General features: G+C 36.0%; 1 protein-coding gene across 1 annotated transcript; it reads left to right on the top strand.

The window, feature by feature from the left end:
* Positions 1 to 10,039: 10,039 nt before the first annotated feature.
* On the top strand, positions 10,040 to 10,414 carry LOC100797713 (uncharacterized). Its single transcript, XM_006599717.1, has one exon. It carries the CDS (start codon positions 10,040 to 10,042, stop codon positions 10,412 to 10,414), a length of 375 nt encoding a protein of 124 aa, XP_006599780.1.
* The last annotated feature ends 1,243 nt before the right edge of the window (positions 10,415 to 11,657 follow it).

The raw sequence follows: 11,657 nt of genomic DNA on the forward strand, positions 1-11,657 counted from the left end.
TATTATATCTTACCTTCCCCCATATCAGCTTGAAGACTAGTTATAGTTAGTCTGTTTCTTTCGTATTTTTAATTGTAGTTTTCGCATAATATGTTTATCGTCCACTAATTATTAAACCAGGCTAGGGCTGGTACTGAGATTTTTTGTGTCCTAGGCTATCTGAGAAAACTATGCACTCGTAATTATTTGAATATTGTTCTTTTTGCATTTTTTGTTACAAATTTCTTAATTATATGTTCATAATTTTTTTTTAAAATTAATTTCAAATAGAAATCAAAATAAGACTATTTAAGCTATCTTGTGACATACTAGATCACAAATAAGATTTTAACAATTTTAATTTTAAAAAAAACTTTTTCAACCGATGCAACAATAACATGAATAATAATATTATTTTATAATTTGTACATAGCAAAACAATTGACTGTCTTCAAAGAACTCAATATCATAAAACTTTTGATTCAATTATTAAAGCCTCTCTAATGACTTTTAATTCTTCAAATAAACTTTTAATTCTCATATTTTATATAGTTTTTAATTTCTATTATTTCTTTATTTTCCTAGTTTATCCTTCTTTATATTTTACAACATACATAAACTATTTCGCATTGCTGTATTGTAGTCCGGTGGGGGGTGACAAGATTAGAAAGATCCAGAGATATTAGATATGGAGAGATTAGAGGGAACGATAAAAAGTTCAAGACTCTTGTTTACGTAATTACAATAATGTTAATACAAATGAAAGAAAACAACATAATACATTATCCTCTTTACGTTTGACATTGTACAAAAATTGTTGATTCATTTTCTAACCGAGCAATAAAGATGGTCGGTAACTTGAAACCTTTTTGTGCATAAATATGCTATTCCCATTGCTGTAAAAGGGAAATAGAAAAGAGGTTCCTTGTACTTCAAGTGATAAATTTCTGTGCTGCAGGCTCAAGAACATTGTTAAGCTCTGTCGTATGTTGCCAGTGAAAGAGTTATTTGAAAGGTTCAAGTAATAGAGGGAATGCTTCCAGTTAGATGATTCTGCAACACCTTACATCTTCTTCTTAACCATTTCGGAAATGAACCTTCAAAGTTTAATCTGACCCTTGGCCAACGCAAAAATCTTGAGATTCCTGAATTCTAGATTTTGACCCTGTGGCTGTGGCATTTCTTGATTAATATATGGAAGTTGTTTGGAAGGACTAGCGTACTTAAGTTGTTGTAGTGGCTTAAAACCTCCAGTGTTGCTGACAAATTATGCAGGGTGATGTTTGGATTAGGGACTGAAGATTCTTGAAATTAACAGGGTATCTCCCCACGGTTGAAATCGTTAGAAGCAAGATCAGTTCCTTCCAATCTCAAGCAATTCGTTAGACTACCGAGGACTGAACAATGGAATTGATTATGAATGACAGTAATGGTGGTCAAATTTTTCATTGCAGAACAGGTAAATGAACCACCCAAAGAATTGTTTCGAAGATGAAACAAATTGTCTGGGAGAGAACCACTGAAGAAATTATGGGAAAGGTTGAGACATTTAATATCACAACAGAAAAATCTGAACTGCTAAAAGTAACAAGTGATCAGCGTATTAATTTTATATTCTTAGTTATTTTTGTATTTAGTTTGAATTATTTTTTAATAATTACCATGGCCAAATTATTTGATATTGGCTATATACAGGTCTTATATAATTCGATATTTTAAATCCATTCCACTGATTAAAAATAAATATTTGAATGAACTATACCTGGAGGATAATATGCTATCTGGGCCACTTAGTGAGGGAGTTGGTAAGCTTTCAAACTTAGTTGAATTTGACATCTCCAACCATGAGTTTTCTGGAATTCTACCTAATATCTTTCGGAGCCTCACAAGGCTTAAGCTTTTCTCTGCTGAGTCAAATAGATTCACTGGTCAGTTACCTGCATCGCTGGTGAATTCTTCATCTCTTCAGATTCTTAATTTGAGAAACAATTCTTTGGGTGGTTCTGTTAACTTCAATGGTTCTGTAATGAAAAATCTGACCTGCATTGTTCTCAGTCATAATCATTTCCCTTGTTCAGTCCTCGTTAGTCTAATGAATTGCTTGAGATTTGAAGCAATTGGTCTTGGTTCTAACCATTTCAACTGTGGGGAGATACCTATTAATTTCAAGAATCTTCGGTCTCTAACCCAACTCTCACTTCCAAACACCAACCTGCATAATTTGTCAGCAACACTAGAGGTTTTAAGTCACTGCAGGAACTTAAGTACGCTAGCTCTTGCATTTAACTTCCACAATGAAGAAATGCCACAACCAAAGGGTCAGACTCTCTGGACCAATTCCTTGGCAGCTATCAGGCATGGCAATGATGGAGATTTTGGATTTGTCTCACAACAAACTCTTCGGAGAAATACCACAATCATTAACTGAATTGAGTTTCTTATCTTCATTTGATGTGTCTTATAATGAGTTGCATAGGGAAATCCCAGAAAAGGGACAGTTTGATACCTTTCCACTAACAAGCTTTGAAGGAAACAGGGGTCTCTACCGTTGCAGCGCTTCAGGCTTTATGCCTTCTCCGCCAGATGAGACTCCTGCTCAGCCTCATCACCAGAAGCTGCAGATCATTGATTTTCCATTTTGGTTTGGTTCTCTTGCTGGTATTCTGATAACCATTGGCATGTATTTTGCTTCTGGATGGGTATTTTCATAGAATATAATGAATGGATGAATGAGCAAATTAAACTAGAGTCATTAAGCATTGTGAATTTGGCTTTCACGTATCTCGTATGGGAATACTTGTAGTCGTGTATTGCCTAGCTTTAGCGATGTATTACTAACATTTTGGATAATTTGTATACATATGATATACTGTGATCTGTGGATTAGTTTATTAACCCGGGTATAACAAGTTTGATGGAAGTTTTGTTTTTTTAGACGTCATTTGTTTTGTTTTTTAGGATTTAGAAGAACCTTAGCACACTTGCCGAATGAAAATGAAAGTGAAATTACGAGCCCTATTCTTGCAAGTCACAAAATACGGACCATCACATGCATCCTAATCGTCAGGAAAATAAAAATAAAAAATCCCACAACCAGATAAGAAAGAGGAAGAAAATGGTGTCGATATTGCGTTACGTGATGATATTGCTATTATAACATTATTACACATGTATACGTGTCTTTAGCTTTAAGGGATTATCTTGTCCAGAAAAGATTATATTTGACTTTTATCACCAAGGTGGTTGACTGAATGGGATTTACGAAGTGATTTATACGTTGAAGTCCAAGTAATAACAGTAGTGTACCCATCGTTTTATAAATTGTGTTCCTTTAATGTTTGTATTGTATGTGCGCTATTTCTCAAACACTGAAATACCAAATCATTTGCTGAGTCCATTTTTTTTTCCTTTTTCATTGAGATACCAAATGGGATTTCGTAGTCTCTTCTTGTCTACCATTTTGATAGCATTTATCAGCTTTGGTAGTACTACTCAGAACTTCACAAGTAGCCCCAATGATTTGAAAGCCTTGATTGGATTCTCTAGGTGCTTAGAATCAGCTATTCCGGACTGGAATAGTTCTACCTCCTCTGATTACTGCACTTGGTCTGGTGTCACATGTGTTGGCACGAGGGTGGTTCGCTTGGAACTTGGAAGCACACAACTTACAGGGAAGATCTGTGAATCATTAGCATGTTTGGATCAACTTAGAGTCTTGAAGCTTTCCAAAAATCTCTTCACTGGCTCTCTTCCACACAGCTTGTTTCATCTTCCAAACTTGGAGATCATGGACTTTAGCAATAATCAATTTGAAGGCTCTATAGATACAACTATGTGTTCCTCTTTTACTCAGCTCCGAGTATTTAAACTGTCAAGTAACTACTTTTCTGGTGAGATTCCACGAAATTTGGGTGATTGTTCCTCTCTGCAGCATCTGTCTATTAATAAAAATAATTTGTCAGGAAGCCTTCCAGAGAGCATCTTTCTGCTACAGAATTTGAATGAACTATACCTGCAGGATAATAAGCTATCTCGGCCACTGAGTGAGGGAGTTGGCAAGCTTTCAAACCTATTGGAATTTGACATCTCCAACAATGAATTTTCTGGAATTCTTCCTAATATCTTTGGAGGCCTCACCAGGCTTAAGGTTTTCTATGCTGGGTCAAATAGATTCACCGGTCCATTGCCTGCATCGCTGGTGAATTCTGTATCTCTTCAGATGCTTAATTTGAAAATCAATTCTTTGGCTGGTTCAGTTAATTTCAATTGCTCTGCACTGAAAAATATTGTTCTCATTAATAATCAATCCAATTGTTCGGTCCTTTTTAGTCTAATGAATTGCTTGAGATTGGAAGGAATATGTCTTGGTTCTTCTGACCATTTCAACTACGGAGAGACCACCTGTTAATTTCAAGAATCTTCGATCCCTAACCCAACTCACTTCCGAAGGCCGGCCTGCGTAATTTGTCAGCAACACTAGAGGTTTTAAGTCACTGTAAGAACTTAAGTACGCTAGTCCTTACAAACAACTTCCATAATGAAGAAATGCCACAAGCACAGGGTCAAAATCTAGAATTCAGCAATCTCAAGGTTTTTGTGCTGGCCAACAGTCAGATCAAAGGTTCAATTCCGAAATGGTTAAGTGGATGCAAGATGCTGCAGATGCTGGATCTGTCATGGAATCATCTCAGTGGAGGCATTCCCCCGTGGATTGGCAAATTGAACAACCTCTATTACTTGGATTTGTCAAATAACTCTTTCACTGGCCGCATACCACAGAGCTTCACAATGTTCTTGAGCCTCCAGCCCAATAATTCTTCATTGGAAGGAACTCTTTTTGCCTTTCCCTTTGATACCGTTGAGACTGGAACTTTAAAGAGGATGAAGTATGAAAAACTTTCAAATTTACGACCATCTTTGCTACTCAGTTACAAAGGCTTTATCCTTAATGAATAAAATAGGTTGCAGCCTCTTTCTGGTTTACGCTCTCCTCTTAATATATTTTTCTCTCCTTTCTGCCATTTAACAGTGGTATCAACTATCAAGAGCAAGGTTTCGTAATGAGGTTTAAAAATCACATATTGCATCAAATAAATCTCTTTCCCATAACCATGGCTACAGATTCCAACTTTGTGCAAGCAGTCATTCCACGATTTGATGGTCACTATGACCATTGGAGCATGCTAATGGAGAACTTTCTCCGATCAAAGGAGTATTGGCCAATCATTGAATCAGGAATTCAAGAGCCAGAAAAAGGCACAAGTTTGACAGAATCTCAGAAAGTAGAGACTTGGAGGCTAGAAGGCTGAAGGATCTAAAGGCAAAAAATTATCTCTTCCGATCGCCCCATCCTGGAAACTATTCTTTGCAAAGAAACTTCTTAGTACATTTGAGATTTTTTGAAGAAAAAGTATCAAGGTTCTGCTAGAGTGAAGTGTGCACAGTTTCAAGCCTTAAGAAGAGATTTTGAGACATTAGCAATGAAGGATGGTGAATCTGTTTCTAGCTATTTTGCAAGAACAATGGAGATATGCACTAGGATGCGATTCTATGGCGAGAAGATGAAAGATGTCACCATTTTAGAAAAAAGTTTGCGTTCCCTAACACGAACGTTTGATTATGTTGTCTATGTAATTGAAGAGTCAAAGATATAGATGCACTCTCCCTTGATGAATTGCAAAGTTCCTTGTTAGTACATGAGCAGAAGATGAATCGAAGTTCAAATTTGACAGCAAAAGAGCAAGCTTTGAAGGCTTCTACCAACACTCGTTCCACAGGTAGAGGCAGAGGCAGAGGAAGGGGTCTTAGACACAGTTTGCAGCAATCATATAAGTAGGGACAAGTCAATATTCACTAACTTGGATGTGACGTATTGTGATAAAGTAAAACTTGGCGACGAATCCAGAATTTCAATTATGGGAAAAGGAGAGGTAACAATCCTAAACAAAGATAACACTAATGACTCTATCATGGAGAGTGAAGGGTGTTTTAGAGCAAGTGTATTCAGATATATGTGGTCAATAAAACCGTCTTCCAATGGAGGTAAAAACTATTTAATTACCTTCACTGATGATTTTTCTAGGAAAACTAGGGTTTATTTCCTGCGGAACAAAAGCTTTCTCTACTTTCAAAAGCTTCAAAGCTCGTATAGAAAATGATGCAAGAAAAATCATTCAGACTCTTCGAACTGATCATGGTGGCGAATATTGCTCAAAAGAATTTGAAGCGTATTGTGAACATCATGGGCATTCGAAGAGAGCTTACAACAACATATACACCACAACAAAATGGTGTATCGGAGAGGAAAAATAGAACAGAAGTAGTTAATTGGAGCATTCATGTGCTCAATAGAAGCCCAACTTTTTCTATCCAAAACATGACACCAGAAGAGGCTTGGAGTGGGAGACAACCATTTGTGGATCATTTCAAAATTTTTGGGTGCATTGCCTATGCTCATATCTTAGATGAGAAGAGGAAGAAGCTTTATGACAAAGCTGAAAAGTGTGTCTTTATTGGTGTAAGTGAAACATCAAAAGCATATAAGTTATTTAATCCACTAACAAAGAAGATTGTGACGAACAGGGATGCTATTTTTGATGAAGACAACACATGGGACTGGAATGAGCAACAACCCAATTCAATTATTGTTGACAATGAAGATGTAAAAGAATTGCAGCTGTAAACACTGTCTTAACATCTCCAAATGCAGCTCAAATAGCTCTTGAAACAGAGATTTCAACACCAATAAATGCTGGAACAACAGACGCAACAGCTGCAACTCAATCTAAACGTCTTCGAGGCCAGCATGGATGTCAAATTATAAGGTAACTGGGATTGACCAAACTGAAGATCCTACTATTCACTTTGCCTTATTTTCAGATTGTGACCCTACAACATTGGATAGTGCTGTCAAAGAAGAAAAATGGCGAAAAGCAATGGATGATGAAATTGATGCCATTAAAAGAAATGATACTTGGGAGCTAAATGATCTTCTTAAAGGACACAAAACCATTGGCGTAAAGTGGGTCTTCAAAACAAAGCTTAAAGAAAATGGTGAAGTTGACAAGTATAAGGCGCGCTTGGGGCCAAGGGATACAAGCAAGAATATGGGGTCGATTATACAAAAAAATTCTGCAGTAGCACCTAGATGTCAAATCTGCATTCTTGCATGGATACTTGGAGGAACAGGTATTTGTTGAACAACCCCCTGACTATATCAAGATTGGACATGAACATAAAGTGTACAGATTGAAAAAGGCACTCTATGGACTAAAACAAGCCCCAAGGGCTTAGTATAGTCGCATTGAGGCTTATTTTATGAAAGTTGGTTTTTTAAAATGTCCTTATGAGCACACATTATTTAAGTATGAAAATGGAGGGAAAATGCTTATTGTATGTCTGTATGTTGATGACCTCATATTTACTGGAAATTGTGAAATCATGTTTCAAGAATTCAAGAAATCTATGATGGATGAGTTTGAAATGTTCGATCTTGATGTTATGCATTACTTTCTTGGCATAGAGGTGGTGAAGGCACGTGATGGAATCTTTATTTCTCAAAAGAAGTACATTGGAGAAATTTTGGATAAGTTTCAGATGAAGGATTACAATCCTGCAAACACTCCAACTGAGTTTGGCTTGAAATTAAATAAAGATCATGAAGGGAAGAAGGTGGACAACACTTTCTACAAACAAATTGTAGGCAAGAGAATCATTTGTTACTTGCAAGGAACAAGAAATTTTGGGATATTCTACAGGAAAGGTGGAAAATCAATTTTGTTTGGGTTTAGTGACAGTGATTATGCAGGAGATCAAGGTGATAGTACTTCAGTCTTTATGTTTGGCACAAGTGCTATTTCATGGTCATCTAAAAAGCAATCAATTGTGACTTTGTCAAGTACAGAAGCTGAATTTGTTGTTGCAACAACTTGCACTTGTCAAGCTATTTGGCAAAGGAGAATACTTGAGGAGCTGAAATTCAAACAACCAGAAACTACTACAGTTTTTTGTGATAACAGCTCAACAATTAAGCTTTCCAAGAATCCAGTGCCACATGGAAGAAACAAGCACATTGGTGTAAGGTTTTATTTTCTAAGAGATCTCACTAATGAAAGAGTAATTGACTTGAAGTTTTGCAGAAGTGATGAGCAATTGGCTGATATGTTTACAAAATCTCTCAAGATTTCATTTTTTCAAAACTTAAGGAGGTTAATAAAAGTATGTACTTTGGGTGATCCAATTTGAAGAAGTCTATGTACAAGTAAACTGGATGCATCAGTTTAAGGGAGGGATTGTTAGGATAATTTTGTTTTATTGTTTCTGCATGTTAATTTTTGGTTGAATTGTTTAAGTTTAATTTATCCTTAATTTTAGGAGTTTGTTATCTTATGTAGAACATGAGTTTGCTATGGATTAGTGGCCTAGAATTTAAGAATAAATTTGTTATGTATAAGCCTATAAAGGCTTTATCCTTAATGAATAGAATAGATTGCAGCCTCTCTCTGATTTATGCTCTCCTCTTAATATATTATTCTAGTCTCTGCCATTTAACATAAACTCCATGCTTTGCTAGCCAATCAACCCAAGCATTAACCTCTCGGAGAGTATGCTGAAAAATGATAGTCCAATGTGATGATCTTGCAAGAGATTGAATATTGTTGATCAAATAGAGGAAGAAGCAAGCTAGTGTGAAGGAGGAACACCCTTGGATATGAGAGTCAAAGCCACTTTTGAATCTGACTCAAGCAACCAGGAACTTGCCTAGCAACCAGATGATAGAATCAGACAAATTATCCCAGCCGTATCCAACATTTTTCTTAAAAATAAATGGATACTTCTTGGATATGTATCAGGATGTAATGGAGGCGTATATCAGTATCATGGCTCATGGGTGCCACACCAGTATATATCCGTCTATCAAACCAAAGAGAGATGTTATACCTTGACCCACTCAAAATCTAAACCCCGACTACAAGATTCTAGTTGATTTAGCTATGGAATTCTAAGTGTAAGAACATCCAGGATACTACTTAACAAACAGAATATATGGAATTATTACTAAGATATTTGGAAACATTTTGAACAATAAGTTTATTATGATCATGGATAAGAGACAAAGCATGCTTCGCTGATCAAAGAGCAATATTAATATCCGTTGCAGGCCTTATACCTAAGTCTCTCATCTTCGTCTTGGTTGAATAATAGTCTCCCACTTCACCCAATGGTTATAATTACTTCCCCAAATAAAACGTCTAGTAACCACATCAATTTTATCACAAATACCTTAAAAGGGAGCCAAAAGTTTTGCATAGAATAAATGCGGGGTAGCATTTAAAACTGACCTAGCTAGGCAAAGTCACCCCTACCAGCTTTGTTCAACACTTGGACTTCCATCCATCCAGTCTATTATTAATTAATGCGGTCCATAATGTTGAAGATATACTTTTGTAACTGTATAATATTTTATTTTTCAGTTTTTAAAATAGGATTTAGTAAATAAGTTGATTTCCTATATTTTAGGACTAAGTCAGTTTTAATGGATTAACCTAGTCAATAAGTGGTTTCTATCTTTAAGGAGCAAATTAGTTTTAATATTCTATTATGTTAATATCTTGTTATCTAATTAGTTTATCTTTTGCTATTTATTGTATCGCTGCTGAGAACAATTTGAATCAAAATAGAATAATTCTATTTCCTTTGCATACGTATTGTCTCTCTTTTCTCCTCTATTTTTTTTTATAATTTCCTCCACAAAACCAACAATTGGTATCGAGAGCCTTATTCTTACGGGACCTCTACCATGGAAGGTGAAGCAAGTTTTTCCCACATAACTCTTCCGATCTTTGATGGAGAGAATTATGATCTTTGGGAAGTGAAAATGCAATCCTACATGGAGTCTTTGGATTTGTGGGATGCTATGGAAGAGGATTATGAAATATATCCGCTACTTGAAAATCCCATTATGGCCCAAATTAAAAATCACAAGGAAAGAAAGATGAAGAAGACAAAGGAAAGATCATGTTTGTTCACTGGTGTTTCACAAATGATATTCATCAAAATCATGACTCTTAAATCACCCAAAGCAATTTGGGATTATCTGAAAGAGGAATATGCCGGAGATGATAGAATACGAAACATGCAAGTGCTGAATTTAAGGAGGGAATTTGAACTTCAAAGGATGGAAGAGTCAAAGACAATCAAAGAATACTCAAACAAATTGTTGGGTATTGTCAACAAGATAAAGTTATTGGGAAATGATTTTGCTGATTCGAGAATTGTAGAGAAAATTTTGGTAACAGTGCCAGAGAGGTATGAAGCATCTATAGCTTCATTGGAGAACACAAAAGATCTGTCGAAAATCACATTGGCAGAAGTGCTACATGCCCTGCAAGCTCAAGAGCAGCGAAGGTTGATGAGGCAAGATCGTGTTGTCTAAGGTGCTTTGCCCGCCAAACATCATAAAGTTGATGAAAGCAAAAAGGATTTTTTCAAGAAGAATCAGCCAACAAGCAGCGAAATAATGCAAACAACCAAAACAAAGGTAAGGATAAAAAGAAAAATTATCCACCTTGTCAGCATTGTGGAAAATTGGGTCACCCACCATACAAATGTTGGAAACGGCCAGACGCAAAGTGCAGCAAGTGCAATCAGCTTGGACACAAAGCTATAATTTGTAAAAGCAAATTTTAGCAGCAAGAAGTCGATGCCCAAGTTGTTGAGCAGGAGGAAGAAGATTATATTTTTGTTGCAACATGCTATTCGATGAGGAGTAGTTCTAAATGTTGGCTAATTGATAGTGGTTGTACAAACCACATGACATATGATAAGACTCTATTCAAGGATTTGAAGTCAACTAATGTCTCAAAGGTCACAATTGGGAATGGTGGCTATATTTCAGCAAAAGGAAAAGGAACTATTGTAATTTCAACGTGTTCAAGTATCAAATTAATTTCAGATGTTCTTTATGTAGCTAACATTGACCAAAACTTGCTAAGTGTAGGTCAATTGATTAAAAAGGGATTTAAAGTGTCCTTTGAACATCAACATTGTTTATCTATGACATTGTTGGCCAGGAAGTTCTAAGGGTTAAAATGAAAGGTAAAAGCTTCTCATTTGATCCAACAGAGGAGGCGAATACAACCTATTTCACTCAAGTCACACCCACGGAACTCTGGCACAAGAGACTTGGTCATTGTCATCTTGAAAGAATGCTAAACATGAAAATAAGGAAATATGCAAAAGAAAATTTGAAGAAGTTTCAAATGGAGGAATGCAAATCTGTTAGCACACCAATGAATCAAAAGGAGAAGTTCAGCAAGGAAGAAAGTGTTGATAACATTGATGAAGGATATTATGGAAGCTTGATTGGATGTCTAATGTATCTCACTACAACAAGGCCAAATATTCTATTTTCTCAAAAGAACAAAACTGGAATTTTTGTTGACAATCAAGTAGTCATTGCTATTGCAAACAAACCCGTATGTCATGGGAAGACTAAACATTTCAAAATCAAGTTTTATTATTTGATAAAGATGCAACAAAGTGGAGAAGTGAACTTAATTTACTGCAAGTCTAAAGATCAATTGACTGACATGTTTACAAAGTCACTACCTATCAACAAACTTGAACTCTTAAGGCAAAGAATTGAAGTTTGCAGTTTCAAAAGCAAGGAGGAGTGT

Source organism: Glycine max, chromosome 16 (assembly GCF_000004515.6).
Source record: "Glycine max cultivar Williams 82 chromosome 16, Glycine_max_v4.0, whole genome shotgun sequence".
In the NCBI taxonomy this organism is placed as follows: domain Eukaryota; kingdom Viridiplantae; phylum Streptophyta; class Magnoliopsida; order Fabales; family Fabaceae; genus Glycine; species Glycine max.

What these genes read in the sequence shown, in the direction of transcription:
- LOC100797713 (XM_006599717.1), top strand. Translation starts at nt 10,040, where the DNA reads ATGACTCTTAAATCACCCAAAGCAATTTGGGATTATCTGAAAGAGGAA.